Raw genomic sequence first — 22,934 nt, forward strand, 5'->3', positions numbered from 1 at the left:
AGGAGCCCAGCAACTTCGACTGCAATTTGTAAACATTTGTTTACCAGTGACTCATCACTCAACTAACAGGAATCCACGTTAAGGTGCTTTCGCTTTCACTCAGTTATGGAGCTTAACCCTATAACTGTCAGTGAGAACAATCACCTTGTTCAGGGAAATTAATGTTCACAAGATTCATCATCAACATAATCAAATAACAAAATGAAAGGTATCCATCTTAGTGACAGAGGATGAAGACTTGTGGCGCAGAGGGTAGCATTCTTGCCTCTCAGCCAAAAGGCCCGGGTTCGACTTGCACCCCAGGACTTGATGGCCAAGGAAGATGCTGGCAGCATCGGAGCGGCACGGTGGCACAGTGGTTAGCACTGCTGCCTCACAGAGAGCAAGAAGAACAAAGAACAATACAGCACAGGAACAGGCCCTTCGGCCCTCCAAGCCTGCACCGATCATGTGTTCCTAACTAGACCATTCGTTTGTATCCCTCTATTCCCAGTCTGCTCATGTGGCTATCTAGATAAGTCTTAAATGGTCCTAGCGTGTCTGCCTCAATCACCTTGCTTGATAGTGCATTCCAGGCCCCCACCACCTTCTGTGTAAAATACGTCCCCCGCATATCTGTATTGAACCTTGCCCCCGCCTTACCTTGAACCTGTGACCCCTTGTGTTTGTCATTTCCGACCTGAGAAAAAGATTCCAACTGTTCACCCTATCTATGCCCTTCATAATTTTATAAACTTCTATTAGGTCGCCCCTCAATTTCCATCTTTCCAAGGAGAACAACCCTAGTTTACTCAATCTCACCTCATAGCTAATACCCTCCATACCAAGCAACATCCTGGTAAACCTTCTCTGTACTCTCTCCAAAGCCTCCTCGTCCTTCTGGTAGTGTGGCGACCAGAACTGGATGCAGTATTCCAAACGTGGCCTAACCAACGTTCTATATAACTGCAACATCATATGCCAACTTTTATACTCTATGCCCTGTCCAATAAAGGCAAGCATGCCAGGGCTTCCAGCCTCGGGTGACTGTCTGTGTGGAGTTTGTACATTCTCTTCGTGTCTGCGTGGGTTTCCTCTGGGTGCTCCGGTTTCCTCCCACAGTCCAAAGTCGCATGGGTTAGGTGGATTGGCCATGCTAAGGTGCCCCTTAGTGTCAAGGGAATTAGCAGGATAAATACGTGGGATTATGGGGATTGGGCCTGGGTGGGATTGTTATCAATGCAGGCTCGATAGGCTGAATGGCCTCCTTCTGCACTGTAGGGATTCTATTCTATTCACAACATGGTCAAAGAGGTTGACCAGAACTGCACACAATATTCCCATTGTGACCTCATTAGTGCTTTATACAATTCCAACATTATATCCTTATTTTGATATTCTGTACCTCTGCCAATGAAGGAGAGAATTCCATATGCCTTCTTTACAACCTTGTCTACTTGAACTGCTGCCTTTATGGACCCGTGTACTTGTATGCCAAAATCAAGTGGAGAATGTGGGCACCAATCCCACTACCTCTCACATGCAAAGCAAGCACTCAACCATTTGAGCGAATTCCTCCAACTTAACCCTTATCTTGCCTGGTCTACATGTGACTCCAGCCCTTTGGCAATGTGGTTGACTCTTAAATGCCCCTGAAAGCAAGACACTCAGTTCAGGGGGAATTTAGGGATGGGCAACCAATGCTGCCTTTGCCAGTGGCACCCACATCCCACGGAAGAATAAAAAGAAATTCAGTTAAGAGTCAGCATAGTTATGGAAAAGGACAAAGTTAGACCAAGAGTAAAAGTTTAAGTTGGGAATAGGCCAATTTTACAAAGCCGTGATTAATGTGATTTGGCAAAGATGGATTGGAAGCAGCTGCTCAAAGGTAAATCTGTGTTAGAGCAGTGAGAGGCATTCATGGAGGAGATAGTGTATTCAGAACAAACATTTTTCCAAAGCGGTAAAAAAAGGGGTTCCCAATTCTAGACTTCATGGATGTCAAACTGCATAGAGTAGTATAGGGTAAAAAATACATTTTTGTCAATTACCATTTATAGTCTAGATGGATTCCAGCAAGACTTTTGATTTGATTTGATTTATTATTGTCACATGTATTAGCATACAGTGAAAAGTATTGTTTTTTCCGTGCAATAAAGACAAAGCATGCCGTACATAGAAAAGGAAAGGAGAGGAAGGTCAGGAAGGGTGGTGTCTCCAAGATGGCCGACCTGAAGCAACACAAGGGCCTGAGGTTCCTGGCTCAGCCCCCAGCCCCAGGCCCTCGGCCCACTGCACTGCTCCTCTCCCAGATCAAACCCATCATGAAGTACTGTCCCAACATCTCCAACATCAACCAGGGCATGATCCTTTTGACCAGCAAGGCCAAGGAATTATTTGTGTAGCATCTTGCCACGCATGCATACAAAAGCAGCAGTTCAAAAAAAAACTAATCTACAATAACCTGGCTGACTGTGTGGAGAACTCTGAAAGATTCTAATTTCAGGCTGATACCTTGCCAAAAAAGATCTTGGCAAGCGAATACCTCAAGATGCTTGAGGAGGAGAAAGAAGGAGGAGGTGGTGATGGGGAAGGTGATGATGATGAAAATGACAGGATGATGATGAGGAGGATGATGAGAAGGATGAAGAAGAAAACAAGCCCAAAAGGAAGTTAGAAAGTGTTTTTAACTGTGCCAGCATCTTGCTAATGACTGACAAAGGCTGCAGCAGACAGCAAGAGGAAAACACAAAGCCCGAGACTATGGTCTATTTGGGATAAGTCAACACAAACATACAAATGCACAACTTGTAAATTCCATAATATAAATAACTGTGAAAAACTGAACAATGATCAAATAGGAAGGCTGGAGTTAGTGTTAATAATTCCTTCAGTTCAAGGATAGGAAACTGCTGTATTTCTTTGATGAGTTCGTATTTTTTCCTTCCTGGTTGTGTTATTGATAAATGGCACAATAAATGTGATATATTATTGTGAACTATACTTCTTTCTGTTTGGAAAAATAAAGAGAAAAGTAAGAGCCCATGGAATCTAAGACATGTGACAAATTGGATCCAAAATGAGTTCAGAGGCAGGAAGCGATTTGATTTGATTTGATTTATTATTGTCACATGTATTGGTATAAAGTGAAAAATATTGTTTCTTACATGCAATACAGACAAAGCATACCATACATTTCAAAGGAAAGGAGAGAGTGCAGAATGTCGTGTTACAGTCATAAGTAGGGTGTAGAGAAAGATCAATTTATTGCAAGGTAGGTCCATTCAAAATTTTGATGGCAGCAGGGAAGAAGCTGTTTTTGAGTCAGTTGGTGCGTGATCTCAGACTTTTGTATCTTTTTCCCGACGGAAGAAGGTGGAAGTGAGTATGTCCGGTGTGCGTGGGGTCCTTGATTATGCTGGCTGCTTTTCCGAGGCAGCGGGAAGTTTAGACAGTTTCAATGGGTGGGAGGCTGGTTTGATTGGTGGACTGGGCTTCATTCATGACCCTTTGTAGTTTATTGTGGTCTTGGACAGAGCAGGAGCCATACCAAGCTGTGAGAAAACCGGAAAGAATGCTTTCTGTGGTGCATCTGTAGAAGTTGGTGTTGTACCTGTTAATTCTCAGATACTTTCAACCAGTTTACTTACTCCAAGGTTTTACCCCGGTGCCCTTATTTGCAAGGTGGACAAACACAAGTAAAGATTCAACAAGTTTATTAAATAACACAATTAACCCTTAAATTACTCACATAAAACAAGAGGATACCCCAGATTCAAGTCTACTACCCGTAAAGATGGTTTGGTTAAACTGCAGGCCCGATTCTCTGAGTCCCTCTGGTCTGTCGTCACGAAGGTGAGTCTCGATGGCCGCTTCTTCCTTCCTTCCTTCCTTCTCTGGTCAGTCTTCCGAATGGTCACGGCTATCTCCCCTGTCGAGTCTTCGCTCCAGTGTGCCTCTGAGTGTGTCCCTTTATCCCCAGCCTGCTTGCCTTTCCAGAAACTTCTCTGGCTTCCGGCCAATGAGGTCCCAGGAGGGGGTTCCAATACCCAGTGGGTTTCTTGATGTCTGCCTGACAGGACACCAGGGTCCGCCCCCCAGGTGTCCATCTCCATGTTGTTGAACTTGTTATCAGGATCTCTTGGTGACAGAAAGTCTGGCCCGATCTGGGCTTCTAACAATAGACCGATGCATTTCAATGAGGTGCCATGATCTCCTGCTAAGTCTCAAGTAGAGTGTAACGACCTTTGATGGGTGGTTGATGGGTCAGGCCCAGACACATTTGTGTATTGTACAATTGGCCTGCCTGAGGTGTGACTGTGTTTGATTTCAAAATGCTCAATTCTTTAGGATATCCAATTTTATCAGCCTTAAAACTAGGCCCTGTTTATATCACCACATTGGTGATAGTTGTAGCTGACATGCCAAATTTCCTTAGTCTCCTGAGAAAGTAGAGGCGTAGGTGGGCTTTCTTAAGTATAGCATTGGCCTGGGGGGACCTGGACAGGTTGTTGGTGATCTGGACACCTAAAAACTTGAAGCTCTCAACCATTTCTACTTCATCCTCATTGATGTAGACAGGGGCATGCCCTCCACTATGCTTCCTGAAATTGATGACTGTCTCCTTCATTTTGTTGACATTGAGGGAGAAATTATTGTCGTCACACCAGTTTACCAAATCCTCTCTCTCAAAGTGTAATGATTGTTGGGTTTCTCTGACAGGATGGCTGTTTCCAATGCGCTTCCACATGGCTCAGTACTGGATCCCTTGTTTTATTTTCCAGTACATATCAATGATTTAAAATTAACTGTAGGGGACATCATTCAGAAGCTTGAAGATATGAAAATTGGGCATATAGTTGATAGTAAGCAAGCTGTAAACTGCAGTAAGATATCTGAACAGAAAAGAGGCAAATACAATTCAACCCAGAGAAGAATGAAGTAGTGCATTTGAGGAGAAGAAACAAGGCAAAGAAATATACAATAAATGGTAGGGTTTTGAGAAGTGACAGAGGGACCTTGAGGTGCATGTCTACAGATCTGATTTTAAAGTTATATCTCCTTGTCCTAGACTTCTCCACTAGTATGAAGTATTTCTTTCAAATCCACCCTATTAAGCAACATAAGATCATTTCAGAATAATTTGCCTATGCTGACTCATTGGTAGAGCTTGCAATTAGTTTAATTCCCCTGCTCTCTCCTCAGAGTTGTGTTAATCATTCCCTTTTGATGTATTTATTCAATTCTCCTTTCAATGTTCCTCTTAAATCTGCTTCCACTGCCGTTTCAGTCAGTGCCTTCCACATCACAATTATTCACTGTGTAAAAAATATTGCCTCATGTCGCCTCAGGTTCTTTCTCTATCACCTTAAATCTGCTTTTTAGTGAAGGCACCTCTTCTGCATCCTCTCTAAGACTTTGAAATCCTTCCTAGAATTCCCAGTGGTGCCCAGAGTTTGCTACAATATTCCAGCTGGAGTCCTTTAATAGAAGGTCGAGCAGATCTCCTTTGTTTGTTTCTCTATGAATGAAACCAAGGATCCCATTGCTTTTTTAACAACCTTCTCTACTTGTCTTTCCTGAAACCTTCAAAGATTTGTGTACATATACCCAAGTCCCTCTGCTCCTGCTCCTCCTTTTAATCTGTACCATTTGGTTCCTATTGCCTCTCCTCATTCTGCCAACCAAAATCACACTTCTCCAGGTACAATTTCCTCTGCTGTGTCTGCTTATTTGTCTGACTCGGCCAATGTTGTCTACCTGATACGCTGCAGGAAAGGATGTCCCAAGGCATGGTACATTGGGGAGACCATGCAGACGCTACAACAATAGATGAATGGACACCGCTCAACAATCACCAGGCAGGAGTGTTCCCTTCCACTCGGGGAACACTTCAGCAGTCATGGGCAGTCAGCCTCTGATCTTCAGATAAGCATTCTCTAAGGCGGTCTTCACGACACACGACAACGCAGAATCGCTGAGCAGAAACTGATAGTCAAGTTGCGCACACATGAGGACGGGATCTTGGGTTCATATCACGCTATCTGTAACCCCCACGACTTGCCTGGGCTTGCAAAATCTCACCAACTGTCCTGGCTGGAGACAATTTACACCTCTTTAACCTATGCTTGGCCCTCTCTCCACTTGCATTGTCTGTACCTTTAAGACTTGATTACCTGTAAAGACTCGCATTCCAACCATTATCTTATAAATTTGTGTCTGTATATGCCGTGTGAACAGAACTCTTCACTCACCTGAAGAAGAAGCCTGAGACTCCGAAAGCTTGTGCTGCTAAATAAACCTGTTGGACTTTAACCTGGTGTTGTGAGACTTCTTATTGTGCTTACCACAGTCCAACGCCGGCATCTCCATATCTGCTCATTTCACCCGCTCTCTATGTCCTCCTGAAGTGTGTTACTGCCCTTCTCACTCTTTATTACATTGCTGAGTTTTGTGTTATCCACAGACATTGCAATCATTCCTTGAGTAGCTCAGCCCAGCTGTACATCAGAAAAAGCAGTGACCCTAATACCACCACCTGGGGAGGCGATGGGCTCGTGGTATTATCGCTCGACTATTAATTCAGGTTCTGGGAACCTGGGTTTGAATCCCGCCACGGCAGATGGTGGAAAATGAATTCAATAAAAAAATCCTGGAATTAAGAATCTACTGATGACCATGAAACCATTGTCAATTGTCAGAAAAATCCATCTGGTTCACTAATGTCCTTTACGGAAGGAAATCTTGCCTGGCCTAGTCTGGCCTACATGTGACTCCAGAGTCAGAGCAATGTGGTTGACTCTTAACTGCCCTCGGGCAACTAGGGATGGGTAATAAATGCTGGTGACACCCATATCCCATGAATGAATAAAGAAAATTGTACCTTCAGCCTGACAAACAATTGCTTTCTGCTCATTAGCCAATTTTTATTCATACTGCTGGTGTCCATTTAATCCAATGGGCTTCAATTTTGTGAACTGCTTTATGCGGTTAATGATACCAAGTTGGGTGGGAGGGTGAACTGTGATGAGGATGCAGAGATCCTTCAGCGTGATCTGGACAGGTTGGGTGAGTGAGCAAATCAATGGCAGATTTGGATAAACATAAGGTTATTCATTTTGGAAGCAAAAACAAGAAGGCAGAATCACTGTAAATTGGGAGAGGGGAGTGTGCAGCGGGACCTGGGTGTCCTTGTGCACCAGTCGCTGAAGGTAAGTATGCAGGTGCAGCAGGTGGTAAAGAAGGCAAATGGTGATTTGGCCTTCATTGCGAGAGGTTTTGAGTACAGGAGCAGGGATGTGTCATTGCAATTATACAGGGCCTTCGTGAGGCCACACCTAGAATATTATGTGCAGTTTTGGTCTCCCTTTTCTGAGGAAGGATGTTCTTGCTCTCGAGGGAGTGCAGCAAACGTTTATCAGGCTGATGTATGAGGAGAGATTGATTAGGTTAGGATTGTTTTCACTGGAGTTCAGACGAATGAGGGGGGAATCTCATAGAAATTTATAAAATTCTAACAGGACTAGACAGGGTAATGCAGGGAGGATATTCCCAATGGTGGGAGAGTCCAGAACCAGGGGCCACAGTCTGAGGATTCGTGGCAGACCATTTAGGATGGAGGTGAGAGTGACGGTACAAGATGAAGGCGTGTAAAATCACCGGCTCCAACGCTCCCCTCCCTGATGAGGTCAATGCATTCTTCGCCCATTTTGAGCAAAAGGTCAGCGAGAGCATGCCCTACACCAGATCACCAACAACCTGTCCTGGTCCCGCCATGCTGACACTATAGTTAAGAAAGCCCACCAACACCCCTACTTTCTCAGGAGACTAAGGAAATTTGTCATGTCAGCTACGACTCTCACCAACTTTTCCAAATGCATCATAGAAAGCATTCTTTCTGGCTGTATCATAGCTTGGTATGGCTCCTGCTCTGCCCAAGACTACAAGAAGCTACAAAAGGTTGTGAATGTAGCCCAATCCATCACGCAAACCAGCCTCCCATCCATTGACTCTGTCTTTACTTCCTGCTGCCTCGGCAAAGCAGCCAGCATAATTAAGGACCCCACGCACCCCAGACATTCTCTCTTCCGCCTTCTTCTGTTGGGAAAAAGATACAAAAGTCTGAGGTCACCAACCGACTCAAGAACAGTTTCTTCCCTGCTGCTGTCAGACTTTTGAATGGACCTACCTTGTATTAAGTTGATTTTTCTCTACACACTAGCTATGACTGTAACACTACATTCTGCACTCTCTCATTTCCTTCTCTATGAACGTATGCTCTGTCTGTGTAGCGTGCAAGAAACAATACTTTTCACCGTATGCTAATACATGTGACAATAATAAACCAAATCAAATCAAATCAAATGAGACATTTCTTCACCCAAAGAGTGATGAGCCTGTGGAATTCATTACCACAGGAAGTAGTTGCTGCCAAAATATTGAATATATTCAAAAGACAGCTGGATATCGCACTTGAGGCGAATGGGATCAAAGATTATGGGGAGAAAACAGGATTGGGCTATTGATTTGGATGATCAGCCATGATGAAGATGAACAGTGGTGCAGGCTCGACGGGCCAAATGGCCTCCTCCTGCTCCTATCTTCTATACTTCTATGCCATGATCCTTTGTCACATGTCTCTAAAAGTGCACACGCACAAGAGCAAATAATTTCCATTACTTCAACAAAGAATTGAAGAAAGTTAGTCAAACATGTCTTGCCTTTACCAAGTCTGTCCTCGCTTTCATTTCTCATCTCAAACTTTTCCAAATTCGATTAATTTTATCCATTATCTCTAAAACATTCCCCATCACTGACAGAAGTCAGGCTGACCTACAGTCGCTGAATTTATCCCTTTCCCCATTTTTAAAAAGGACACAAAATTTGCCATCATCAGGACATTTATAAGAAGATTGTGGACAGAGCTTCAGCAATTTCTACCCTGACTCCCCTGAATAATCTAGGATGCATTCCATCTGGACCAAGTACAACCAATGTTTTAAGTTCCTCCTCTTTTTACATATTTTCATTCTAGCCAATATCTTCCTTTATTGCAACATTGGCCACATCCTCCTCTCTAGTGAAAACAGATGAAAAGTTTTGTTTAAAAGTGCTAAGGAGGAGGTACTGGATAGAGTATCTATACTTAAAGTTGGTAAGGTGTCAGGATCAGATGAGGTACAGCCGAGGATACTGAGGGAAGTGAGAGAGGCATTTTCAAACACTGGCCATAATTGTCCAGTCTTCATTAGACTCAGTGGTGATGCCTGAGGACTGGAGAATTGCAAATGTTACATCCCATTTCAAAACATTGTTCAAAGACAAGCCTAGCAGTTACATGCCAGTCAGTTTAACTTCAGTTATGGGGAAACTTTTAGAAATGATAATGGATGGACAGCACGGTGGCACAGTGGTTAGCACTCATAGTGCCAGAGTGTTCGATTCCTGGCTTGGGTCACTGTCTGTGCGGAGTCTGCACATTCTCCCCGTGTCTGTGTGGGTTTCCTCTGGGTGCTCCGTTTTCCTCCCACAGTCCAAAAGACGCACTGGTTAGGTGCATTGGCCATGCTAAATTCTCCCTCAGTGTACCCGAACAAATGCCAGCGTGTGGCAACTAGGGGATTTTCACAGTAACTTCATTGCAGTGTTAATGTAAGCCAACTTGTGACACTAATGAATAAACTTAAAACTTTGAATAGTTACTTGGGCAAATACAAGTTAATTAAGGAAGATCAGCATTGGATTTGTTAAGGGAAAATCTGCTTGAGTTTTTTGATAAGGTTACAGAAAGGGTTGATAAGAGCAATGCAGCTGATGTGATGTAAATAGACTTACAAAAGGCATTTGATAAAGTGCCACAGAACACATTTGTGAGCACAATACAGGTGATGGAATAAAAGGGACAGTAATAACTGGGATACAAAATTGGCTGAGTGACAGGAAAGAGAGAGTAGTGGTTAAAGGATGTTTTTCGGACTGGAACTTGCTTCCCCAAAAGGCAGTGAAAGCAGAGTTTTGGATAGTCTTAAGGCAGAGGTAGATTAATTCTTGATACGCAAGGGGGTGAAAGGAGTAAGCGGGAATGTGGAGTTGAAGTACAATCAAATCAGCCATGATTTTATTGAATGGTGAAGCAGGCTCAAGGGGCCAAGTAGCCCTAATTCTAATTCATCTGTTCATATGGAGCAAGGAGGAGTTCCCCAAAGGTCAGTGTTAGGAATCCCACTCTTCCTGATATAGAAATGACCTAGACCTCAGTGTAAAGGGCACAATTTCAAAATTTGCGGTCAATACTGAACTTGGAAGAATTGTGAACCGTAAGGAGAATAGTGTAGAACTTCAAAAGGACATAGGTTGGTAGAATGGACAGACAAATAGCAGATAACATGTAATGCAGAGATGTAAGAAATTATTCATTCTGGTAGGAAGAACGTGGAGAGACTATTCTAAGGGTACAATTCCTAAGTGGTTACAGGAGGGAGCTGGATTAATATTTGTATGAATCATTGAAGGTGGCAGGATAGATAGAAAGAGTGGTTAATGAAGTATACAGCCTCCTGGACTTTATTAACAGGAACAACTTTATTAACAAGCAAGGAAGTTTGTTAAACTTATATAAAACACTGGTTTTCTTCCAACTGGAATATTACACACAGTTCTGTGTGCCACAATTTAGGAAGGATATGAAGACATTAGAGAGGGTGCAGAAAAGATTCATGTAAATAGGCGCAGGGTTGAGAAACTTCAGTTACATAAAATGTAGAAGTTAGCACTGTTTTCCTTGGAGAAAGGAAGGTTGAGGAGAGATTTGTTGGGGTGTGGAATGGACTGCCTGCAGTGATAGTGGAGGCAGACACTTTAGGAACATTTAAGCGGTTATTGGATAGGCACATGGAGCACACCAGGATGATAGGGAGTGGGATAGCTTGATCTTGGTTTCAGATAAAGCTCGGCACAACATCATGGGCCAATGGGCCTGTTCTGTGCTGTACTGTTCTATGTTCTAGGTAATCAAAAGTATGAGAAGTTTGACAGAGTAGCTAGGGGGAAACTGTACCCGTTGCCAGAGCAATCAAGAACCAGAGGGCAGAGATTTAGGGTAATTGACAAAAGAAGTAATGGCGACATGAGAAAAACCTATTAATGCAGCATGGACAAGTTGGGCTGAAGGGCCTGTTTCCAGGCTGTAACCTCTAAGACTCTAAATGGTTAGGATCTGGAATGCATGGCCTGAGATTGTGGTGGAGGCAAGTTCAAACAAGGCAATCAAGGAATTGGATTATTATTTGCAAAGGAAGAATGTACAGAGCTAGGGGAGAAGGTAGGGGAATGGCACTTGGTGAATTGCTCCTTTAGAGAGCAAGCATGGGCATAAGGGACTGAATGGCCTCCTGTGCTGGAACCATTCTGTGATTCTTTGATCGTGTCTCAGCCAAACATTCTGCTTTCAAAAATGATTTTGTTGCTGAGCAGGATCGCACTTCTTTTTCAATGCTGTTATAAAATTGTTGACTTTATAAAAGACTTCTGATTTACATAAGGCACTAATCTTGCCTCACACTCTTTCCTTGCCATAGCTTGTACTCCATTCTTTAATCTTCCCTGTGCTTTCTAAATTGCTTTAAAAATCTTGAAACCTGAGTCATCGGACAACCTTCTGTATTCCTGGAAAGACAAGGGTAGTTTTTTTTTAATGATACAAACCGAAACTGCTGGGAAAAACTCAGCAGCATCTGGGAGCATCAGGAGGGGGATGGGGTGTTTGCACTGTCAGTGAGGAAAGGTTGAGCAGTGTTGAGGAAGGCAGCCCCATTTAAAATCGAACAATGTAAGGCCATGAACTGAAGACAGACTTTAGATAGGAGACATTGGAAGGTTCAAACACTCCAGCATAAAGCAGTAAGTGGACGGATTAAACTGCAGTAAGAGTCGGACACACCATTTTCAGGGGTGGCACAGTGGTTAGCACTGCTGCCTCACAGCGCCAGGGACCCAGGTTCGAATCCCGGCTTGGGTGGAGTTTGGACATTCTCCACGTGTCTGTGTGGGTTTCCTCCAGGTGCTCCAATTTCCTCCCACAGTTCAAAAATGTGCGAGTTAGGTTGATTGGTCATGCTAAATTGCTCCTTAGTCAGGAGAATTAGTAAGGTAAATATGTGGGGTTACAGGGATAGGACCTGGGTGGGACTGTTGTCGGTGCAGGCATGATGGACCGAATGGCCTCCTTCTGCATTGTAGGGATTCTATGATTCAATCTGGAAAATCTGGGCCTGTGATTGAAGAGAACACACATTGCAGGCACTTGTAAAAATTAGAAATCAAGATAACCAATTGGCTTTTAATTTTATAGTTTAGCATGGAAAGGAGCCTCTGACAACAGGTAGACCCCAAGCATGCAGATTAGAAGACTCACCATCCAGCACAAAATCTCTTTCAACATTCAATATCACTTAAAGAAGGGAAGATAAGCTTAGTGAAGTTATATAGGGATTATTTTGCTTGCAACAATGCCCTGACCAAGTTCAAGTCCACTTAAGGAATCTGATCAGAAGCATTTGCGATGAACTATGGAGGGTCCTGACTCATCATATCGCTGCTTGATGATCCACATTTGCTGGAAGGTGGAGAGTGAAGCCAAGATGGAACCACCAATCCACACTGAATACTTCCTCTCAAGTGGCACAATGATCTTAATCTTCATTGTGCTTGGAGCCAGGGCTATGATTTCCTTTTGCATTCGATCAGCAATACCTGGGTACATGGTGGATCCACCAGACAAGACAATACTGGTGTACAGATCCTTCCTGATGTCTATGTCGCATTTTGTGATGCTGTCAGTGGTGGCCTCATGGATCCCAGTTGTTTCCATGCCGAGGAGGGAAGGTTGGAAGAGCGCCTCTGGACATCGGAAACGCTCATTGCCAATCATGATGACTTTTCCATCTGGTAGCTCATAGCTTTTCTCCAGGGTTGAAGAGGTGGCAGCCATATCCATCTCTGTGTCAAAATCAAGAGCTATGTAGCATAGATTCTCCTTGATGTCATGGACAATCTCCCTCTCAGCTGTGGTGGTGAATGAGTACCCGCGTTCAGTCAGAATCTTTGTCAGGTAGTCAGTAAGGTCCCTGCCAGCTAGATCTAGCTGCAGAATGGCATGGGGTAAGGCATAACCTTCATAAATGGGCACAGTGTGAGTGACACCATCACCAGAGTCCATGACAACACCTGTGGTGCGGCCAGAGGCATACAAGGACAGTACAGCTTGAATAGAGATATACATGGCTGGTGTGTTAAAGGTCTCAAACATGATCTGAGTCATCTTCTCCCGATTGGCTTTGGGATTGAGAGGGGCCTCTGTGAGGAGGACAGGATGTTCCTCTGGGGCAACTTGAAGCTCATTGTAGAAGGTGTGATGCCAGATCTTCTCCATGTCATTCCAGTTGGTCACAATCCCATGTTCAATTGGGTACTTCAGGGTCAGAATCCCTCTCTTGCTCTGTGCTTCATCACCGACGTAACACTCTTTCTGACCCATTCCCACCATCACACCCTGGAATTAGGAAAAAAGATATGCTTAAGAAACAAGGGACAGTAGTGATAGAAAGTATATATCAGCTCTTAGTTAGCCAGTAAAAAAAATAAAGCACAAACCGATTTGTATACACAGTCTATAAACTTGTGATCAGGAGCATATTAATGTTCGGTGGCTCAATGGCATTGGATTGTCCTGAAGCTCCTTGGGGAAATGAGGTGGGTGGAGGCACTTAGTTGTGTGGGAGGCTAAAGATCAGTGATGGGATGAAACTATGGAATTAAGTTGGTGGCACATTGATGGCAGTCAAGCTTTCTGATGGCAGGCAACCTCTTCTTAAAACATGTGCATGACATTCATCCAGGGGTGTCAGTATTTAGGAAGGACAAACAAAAAGGAAAAGGTGGTAGGGTTGCATTGCCAATTAAAGAGAAAATTAACGCACTAGTGAGGAATTAAATTATCTCCAATGAAATAGAATCTGCATGGGTAGAGCTAAGAAACACAAAGGAGCAAAACATGTTAGTGGGGGTTGTATGTAGACACCCAAACTGTCATGGTGATTTTCAGGATGGCATTAAGCAGGAAATTAGTGATGTATGAGATTAAGGAAAATCTGTAATTATGAGTGACTTTAATCTGCATATAGATGGGATAAACAATACCGCAGAGGAGGAATTCCTGGAGTTTGTGCAGGGTGGTTTTCTGCACCAATACATTGAGGAACCAATTAGAGAATAGGCCATCCTAGACTGGGTATTGTGTATTGAGAAAGGAATAATTGGCAAGCTAGTTGTGCAAGGCCAACTGGGGATAAGTAGCCATATTATAATAGAATAGATAGAGAATGATGTAGTTGGTTCTGAGACTAGGGTCCTGAATCTTAATAAAGGAAACTATGATGGTATGAGATGTGAATTGGCTACGATGGATTGGAGAATGTTACTTAAAGCGATAACAGTGGATAGGCAATAGGAAACATTCAAGGAGTGCATGGGTGAACTGCAACAACTGTTCATTCCCGTCTGGCACAAAAATAAAATGGTAAGGTGGCCAAACTATGGCTTGTAAAGGAAATTAGTATTAGGTCCAAGGAAGAGGCAAACAAATTGGCCAGAAACAACAGCAGACCTGAGGGCTGGGAGCAGTTTAGAATTCAGCAAAGCAGAACAAAGGGATTGATTAAGGAGGAGAAAATAGAGTATGAAAGTAAGCTTGTGGGGAACATAAAAACTGACTGTAATAGTTTCTATAAGTATGTGAAAAGAAAAAGATTGGTGAAGATAAATGTAGATCCCTGACAGTCAGAAACAGGGGAATTTATAATGGGGAACAAAGAAATCTGTCTTTATAAAGGAGGACAGAAATAACCAGAAATGTTGGGGAGCACATGAGAGGGAGGAACAGAAGGAAATCAGTATTAGTAGGAAATGGTGTTGGGAAATTTCTTTTATTCAATCGTGGGACATGGGTGTCGCTGGCTGACCAACATTTGTTGCCCATCCCTAGTTGCCCTTGGGAAGGTGGTGATGAGCTGCCTACTTGAATCGCAGCAGTCCACGTGCTGTGGGTTGACCACCCACAATTGGGAGGGAATTCCTGGATTTTGCAACAGCGACTGTGAAGAAACGGCGATATATTTCCAAGTCAGGATGGCGAATGGCTTGGCGGGGAACTTGCAGGTGGTGGTGTTCCCATGTATCTGCTGCCCTTGTCCTTCTAGATGGAAGTGGTTGTGGATTTGGAAGGTGCTTTCTAAGGATCTTTGGTGAATTTCTGCAGTGTATTTTGTAGATGGTACACACTGCTGCTACTGAGCTCCGCTGGTGGAGGGAGTGCATGTTTGTGGATGTGGTGCCAGTCAAGTGGGCTGCTTTGTGCTGGGTGGTGTCAAACGTCTTGAGTGTTTTGAGCTGCACTCATCCAGGCAAGTGGGGAATATTCCATCACACTCCTAACTTATGCCTTGTAGATGGTGGACAGGCTTTGGAGAGTCAGGAGGTGAGTTACTCACTGCAGTATTCCTAGCCTCTGCTCTTGGAGCCAGTGTGTTTATGTGGTGAGTCCAGTTGAGTTTCTGGTCAGTGGTAACCCCATTGGTGGCATGGTGGCACAATGGTTAGCACTGCTGCCTCACCGTGCTAGGGATCTGGGTTCGATTCCTGGCTTGGGTCACTGTACGGAGTTTGTATGTTATCCCCGTGTCTACATGGATTTCCTCTGGGTGCTCTGGTTTCCTCCCATGGTCCAAAAGATGAGCTGGTTAGGTAAATTGGCCATGCTAAATCCTCCCTCAGTCTACCCGAACAGGCACCGGGGTTTGGGACTAGGGGATTTTCACAGTAACTTCACTGCAGTGTTAATGTAAGCCTAATTGTGACTAATAAATAAACTTTAACTTTTCAAGGATGTTGACAGTGGAGGATTCAGTGATGGTCACACCATTGAATGTCTGGGGAGGGGGGTGGTTAGATTATCTCTTATTGGTATAATAAGATTCAGGACATATGTGCCTCAGGGTAGTGTCCTAGGTTCAACTATCTTCAGCTGCTTCATCAATGATGGTCCCGCCATCATAAGGTCAGAAGTGGGGATGTTCACCGATGATTGTAACATTTGCACCACGCATTGCCAGGCAATGACCTGCCAATGTGTGGCGCAAATGTTACTTGCCATTTGTCAGCTCAAGCATGGATATTGTCCAGATCTTGTTGAATTTGAACATGGACTGCTTCAGTATCTGAGGAGTCGCGAATGATACTGAACATTGTGCAATCGTCGGCGAACATCCCCTCTTCTGACCTTATGATAGAGGGAAGGTCATTGATGAAGCAGCTGAAGATAGTTGGGCCCAGGACACTACCCTGAGGAACTCCTGCAGAGATGTCCTGGAGCTGAGATGACTGGCCCTCCACAACCACAACCATCTTCCTATGTGCCAGGTATGACTCCGGCCAGTGGAGGGTTTGCCCCCTGACACCCATTGATTGCAGTTTTGCTAGGACGCCTGATGCTACACTCAGTCAAATGAGGCCTTAATGTCAAGGGCTGTCACTCCCACCTCACCTCTAGAATTCAGCTCTTCTATCCATGTATGAACCAAGGCTGTAATGGGGTCAGGAGCTGAGTGATGGGATTGAAGGCCAATAAATCCCCAGGGCTTGATAATCTACATCTCAGAGCACTTAAGGAAGTGGCCCCAGAAATAGTGAATGTATCTTCCAAGATTTTATAGACTCTGGAACAGTTTCTATAGATTGGAGGGTAGCTAATGTCATCCCACTATTTAAAAAGTGAGGTGAAGAGAAAACAGAATTATAGACCAGTCAGCCTGACATCGGTAGTGGGGAAGCTGCTCGAGTCCACTATAAAAGATTTAATAGCAGAGCACTTGGATAACAGTAGCAAGATCGGACAGAATCAGCATGGATTTACAAAAGGGAAATCATGTTTGACAAATCTACTGGAATTCTTTGAGGAATAGTAGAGTAATGAGGGGAGCCAGTGAAAGTCGTTTATTTGGACTTTGAAAAGGTTTTCGACAAAGTCCCACATAAGAGATTAGCTGTAAAATTAAAGTACGTGGGATTGGGGTGGTGTATTGAAAAGGATAGAAAACTATTTTTCAGACAGATAACAATTTCCAAATGGCAAGCAATGACTAGTGGGATATCACAGGGATCATTGCTAGGACAGCAGCAACTCAAATGTATATTAATGATTTAGATGAGGGAACTAAATGTAATTTATCCAAATTTCTAGATAACACAAAGCTGAGTGGGAGAGTGAGCTGTGAGGAGGATTAGGAGATGCTTCAGTATGATTTGGACAAGTTGAGTGAGTGGTCAAATGTATAACAGATGCAGTATAATGTGGATAAATGTGAGGTTATCTACTTTGGTACCAAAAACAGGAAGACAGATTATTATCTAAATGGCTATAGATTGAGAGAGGAGAATGTGCAACGAGACCTGGGTATCCTCATACACCAGTCACAGAAAGTAAGTATGCAAGTAGCGCAGGCGCTGAAGAAGGCAAATGGTATGTTAGCCTTCATAGCGAGAGGATTCGAGTACAGGAGCAGGATCTCTAGCTATAGTTATATAGGGTCTTGGTGAGACCACACCTGGAATATTGTGTGCCATTTTGGTCTCTTTACCTGAGGAAGGATATTCTTGCTTTGGAGATAGTGCAGCGAATGTTTACCAGATTTATAGAATCATAGAACCACAGAATGCGACAGTGCAAAGAGGCCCTTCGGCCCATCGAGTCTGCACCGATGCATGAAATGCTCTAACCTGCCCACCTAATCCCACTTGCCAGCATTTAGCCCATAGCCTTGAATGTTATGGCATGCCAAGTACTCATCCGGGTACTTTTTAAAGGATGCGAGGCATCCCGCCTCCACCACCCTCCCAGGCAGTGAATTCCAGATCATCACCACCCTCTGGAAAAAAATGTTTTCCTCAAATCCCCCCTAAATCTCCCACCCCTCACTTTTAACTTGTGTCCCCTCGTAACTGACCTGTCAACTCAGGGGAACAGCTGCTCCTTATCCACCCTGTCCATGCCCCGCATAATCTTGAACATCCTTAATCGCCATCAGTTTTCTCTGCTCCAACAAAAACAACCCAAGCCTATCCAACCTCTCTTCATAACTTAAATGTTCCATCCCAGGCAGCATCCTGGTAAATCTCCTCTGCACCCCCTCCAGTGCGTTCACATCCTTTCTATAATGTGGGGGACCAGTACTGCACACAGTACTCCAGCTGTGGCCTCACCAAAGTTCTATACAACTCCATCATGACCTCTCTGCTGTTGTAATCTTTAATCCGATTGATAAAGGCAAGTGTGCCTTTTTCACCACTATATTTACCTGCCTTTCTGCCTTCAGAGATCTATGGACAATCACGCCAAGGTCCCTTTGTTCTTCAGAACTTTCCAGTGTCAGACCTTCTAGATAACACAAAGCTGAGTGGGAGAGTGAGCTGTGAGGAGGATTAGGAGATGCTTCAGTATGATTTGGACAAGTTGAGTGAGTGGTCAAATGTATAACAAATAGTATACTTCCTTGTCAAATTACTCCTTCCAAAGTCTATCACCTCACACTTTTCAGGGTTAAATTCCATCTGCCACTTATCTGCCCATTTGACCATCTCGATTATATCTTCCTGTAACCCAAGACACTTAACCTCACTGTTAACCACCCGGCCAATCTTTGTGTCATCAGCAAACTTACTGATCCTACCTCCCACATAGTCATCTATGTAATTTATGTAAATGACAAACAATAGGGACCCAACACAGATCCCTGTGGTATGCCATTGATCACTGGCCTCCAGTCACTAAAGTAGCCATCTGTCACCACCCTCTGTCTCCTACCGCTAAGCCAATTATGAATCCACCTTGTCAGATCACCCTGTATCTCATGTGCATTAGCCTTCTTAATAAGTCTCCCATGTGAAACTTTGTCAAAGCTTTACTGAAATCCATGTAAACTACATCAACCACACTACCCTCATTCACACACTTGGTTACATGCTCAAAAAATTCAATCAAATTTGTTAGGCATGACTCCCTCTGACAAAACCATGCTGACTATCCCTGATCAAACCTTGCCTCTCCAAATGGAGATAGATTCTCTCCTTCAGAATCTTCTCCAGTAGTTTCCCAACCACAGACATGAGACTCACTGGTCTGTAGTTCCCTGGCTTGTCTCTGGTATTCCTGGGATGATGGAACATGCATATGAGGACAGTTTGAGTCAGTTAGCATTATATTTGCAGGAGTTTAGAAGAATGAGTGGGGAATCTCATGGAAACCTATAAAATTCTAAAAGGTCTAGACAGGGTAGATGCAGGAAGGATGTTCCTGATAGCGAGAGAGTTCAGGACCAGGGGTCACAGTCTGAGGATACGGATAGACCATTTAGGACAGAGATGAAGAGAAACATCTTCACACAGAGAATGGTCAGCCTGTAGAATTCGCTACCACAGGAGGCCATTGAAGCAAAATATTTTATAAAGGAGTTAGATATTGCTCTTCTTGCCAAAGGGATCAATGTATATGGAGGGAAAGCAGGAACAGGTTACTGAGCTGGATGATCAGCCATGATCATAATGAATGACGAAGCAGGATTGAAGGGCCAAATGGCCTCCTCCTGCTCCTAATTTCTATGTTTCTATGTTTCTATTCAAGCTCATTAAAAGGCAACCTTTCCAGATTTAGGTGCATCCAACTGAATAATCAGTGAATGAGAAATACCTAACTTGAGATTCATAATTGCTTAAATATGGCATGCAGCAGTCCAGGAGGGAGGGAAGAAGGTGACCGTCAAAGCGGAATGTGGCTAGGCTGACCGAGGGAGGAAGGAAGCGAGTGAGGGGGAGAGGGTGGTGACAGTCAAAGGGGAATGTAGCCAGGGCTGATCGAGGAAGGGAGGGAACGAGTGAGGGGGGAAGGAAGGAGTTGAGGGAAGGAGGGAGGATGGTGACAGTCAAAGGGGAATGTGGCCAGGGTTGACTGAGGGAGAGGGGGAGGTAGCTGCCCTGAGGAGTCTCATGGGGGACAGAGGAAGAAATGCCATTTTTGCCAGAGATAACTAAATTGCAAGAATGAATGTGTAAAAAATACCCAAAATAAACCTCACATTGCTCCTTATGAGCTCCAAAATCACAAATGAAAGGTTATTTTGCCATGAATTATGAAAGTCCCCTGACCATTTTGATCAGGGGATTTTAAAACAACAATTGAGTGTTTGAGTTGAGGGTGAAAGGTGTACTGCTCATGTTAATTGAAGAAGGAAATCATAGAAACCCTACAGTGCAGAAGGAGGCCATTCGGCCCATCGAGTCTGCACCGACCACAATCCCACCCAGGCCCTACCCCCACATATTTACCCACTACTCCCTCTAACCTACGCATCTCAGGACTCTAAGGGGCAATTTTTAACCTGGCCAATCAACCTAACCCACACATCTTTGGACTGTGGGAGGAAACCGGAGCACCCGGAGGAAACCCACGCAGACACGAGGAGAATGTGCAAACTCCACACAGACAGTGACCCGAGCCGGGAATCGAACCCGGGACCCTGGAGCTATGAAGCAGCAGTGCTAACCACTGTGCTACCGTGCCGCCCGTAGTGGCAACAGTGAAAGAAATCCACATTTTCAGACTCATCAATTGTCTTTGATCAGGCTCCCACCTTTTAAATTCACAAACCTAACCTCAACTAAAACTGCTGCCCCTTGCCGAACGTGCGCTGGGTTCTGTTCACAAATCATTACCCATGATCTACTCTGCACATTCTCTCCGTGTCTGCGTGGGCTTCCTCCGGGTGCTCCGGTTTCCTCCCACACTCTAAAGATGTACAGATTAGATTGATTGGCCATGCTGAATTGCCCCTTAGTGTTAGGGAGATTAGCAGGTTAAATATGTGGGGTTATGGGGATAGGTCCTTGTGGTTGGTGCAGACTCGATGGTCCGAACGGCCTCCTTCTGCACTGTAGGATTCTATGATACTCTGTTTCCTAGTCCATTATTTCTTGTTTATAAATCCTCAGTCTGAGGTTTAAATCCCTCCATTCTCATTGTCTTTGTAGCTTCCCCCAGGCCCATAATCTTCCAAGAACAATGCAACCTTTCAACACTGATCTTTTCTGACATCTCCCACTGCCTTTGATAAAACATTGGCAGCTGTGCCTTCAACTATCCTGGCCCTAATCTCTAAAATCCCCTCCTTAGGCTCCCCACCTTTCTCTCTCCTCATTTAAGAAGATCTTTGGCCAACCTCCGAGGGTCTCCTTTGGCTCAGTTTCACACACTGTAGCAATTTTTGAGAATTATATTTTCTTCAGTTTTTTCCCCCCACAGACACTCCTTACTTAAGCAGAAAAAAAGGAAAGAGAAATACATGGAGAAGCAAAAATAACATTGCAGTCTTGATCTAGAGACAGTTTGCTTTCTTGAGTTGAAGATCATCCCATATGAAAACAAGATAGTTAAAAGCAGAAGTCTCTTTCAATACTGACCTCGTGCCGAGACCTCCCAACAACGGAGGGAAACACAGCTCTAGGAGCGTCATCCCCTGCAAAACCAGCCTTACACATCCCAGATCCATTATCCACAACCAGAGCTGCAATCTCCTCATCCCCCATGGTTCAAAACTAGGTAGAAATCACTGCAAAAGAGAGAGAAAAGAAAAACACATCAGTATATTGAGAAAGTAATAGCTATTTAACATCTCGTACTCATAAAACATCTTAACCTTCAATGAGTAAGATTCAATATTAAGTTCTTTACAGACTGAGTGAAGGTTTATGAGTTCATTTGTCATCCCTCTTCAATGTTGTTTTCACTGGAGCTTAGAAGAGTGAGGGTTGATTTGATTGAAGTGTGCAAGATCCTAAACGGTCTTGGAAAGGTGGACATGGAAAGATTGGCTGGGATTTTCCTGCCCCCACCCCCACCCCTTCCCATTGTGGGTTTTCCCGTCACACAGATAGCTCACCATTGGCCACTGGCAGGATTTTCCAGTTCCACCAAAGTCAATGGCAATTTTGTCTCACCCACCCTGCCGCCAGGGAACCCGCAGTCGACTTCGGCGGGACTGGAAGATCCCACCGGCGGGAAGGATCAGAATATCCAACCTGATGTTTTCTCATGTGGGTGACTCCAGAACTAGGGGCACTGTTTTAAAATTAGGGGTCACCCTTTTAGGACTTAGTTGAGGAGGAGATTTTTCTCTCAGAAGATTATGCAACTTTGAAACTCTCTGCCTAAGCAGGTGGCGGAGGCGGGGTCAATGAATATTTTTAAGGTGGTGGTAAATAGACTCTTGTTGGTCAACAGAATCAAAGGTCACTGGGGGTAGATGGGAATATGGAGTTAGAAGCGCAGACGGATCAGCCATGATCCTGTTGAATGACAGAACAGGTTTGAAGGGCCCAATGGCCTACTTGTGCCCCTACTTCTTATGTTCATGTTTTTATTCTGCACCAGGCTCAAATTCATTAACTTTCCCTAAGGTAGACACAAGATTGGGGTTGGTGGGGGTGGGTGGTGGTGCAGGAGCAATGTTTGAGGGGTTTCTTTAAAAGCTTCTTTTAAGAAAGATACATGACTGTAAAAATTAAATACATTTCCCCTTTTACCTTTTTGCTGGTAGGGGAGGGTTTGGCTTTTGGGACAGGTTTTTCTTATGTCTGTACAGACACACTCCCTGTCATTACCTTCCATCTATCTTGAGTTGCATGACCTCAATGGAAATTGGACAGGGATGAGTGAGTCGAAGATCGAGTGGGTGGGTTTGGAGGTCATGGGGAGGAAAACAAGTGAGGGGATTGGCGATCGGGCCAGGGATTATGGAAGGGGAAGGGGGATTGAGGGGCTGGCAGATAGCAGCGTGTGTAAAGAGATAAGCTTG

At 44.1% G+C, this 22,934-nt stretch overlaps 1 protein-coding gene across 3 annotated transcripts; it reads right to left on the bottom strand.

Moving 5' to 3' along the window:
* Positions 1-12,523: 12,523 nt before the first annotated feature.
* LOC144495639 (actin, cytoplasmic type 5-like) lies at positions 12,524-21,666 on the bottom strand. Of its 3 annotated transcripts, XM_078215886.1 has the most exons (3): positions 21,541-21,633; positions 13,044-13,528; positions 12,524-12,851 (listed from the first exon to the last, which is right to left on the bottom strand). In XM_078215886.1, the coding sequence occupies exons 1-3, from the start codon at positions 21,616-21,618 to the stop codon at positions 12,524-12,526; spliced, it is 891 nt and encodes a 296-aa protein (XP_078072012.1). In that variant the 5' UTR covers positions 21,619-21,633. The 3 variants fall into 3 exon arrangements, with proteins under 3 accessions (XP_078072012.1, XP_078072011.1, XP_078072010.1); XM_078215885.1 differs by having other exon boundaries at positions 12,524-13,399; positions 21,541-21,666; XM_078215884.1 differs by having other exon boundaries at positions 12,524-13,528; positions 21,541-21,666.
* Between the last annotated feature and the right edge of the window lie 1,268 nt (positions 21,667-22,934).

Source organism: Mustelus asterias, chromosome 7, assembly GCF_964213995.1.
Source record: "Mustelus asterias chromosome 7, sMusAst1.hap1.1, whole genome shotgun sequence".
Taxonomy (NCBI): domain Eukaryota; kingdom Metazoa; phylum Chordata; class Chondrichthyes; order Carcharhiniformes; family Triakidae; genus Mustelus; species Mustelus asterias.

Excerpts from the sequence above, each read along its gene's own strand:
- LOC144495639 (XM_078215884.1), bottom strand. The coding sequence starts at position 21,666 with ATGGGGGATGAGGAGATTGCAGCTCTGGTTGTGGATAATGGATCTGGG. Across the intron at positions 13,529-21,540 it reads TTGGGAGGTCTCGGCACGAG|GGTGTGATGGTGGGAATGGG; the intron begins GTCAGTATTGAA and ends TCCTAATTCCAG.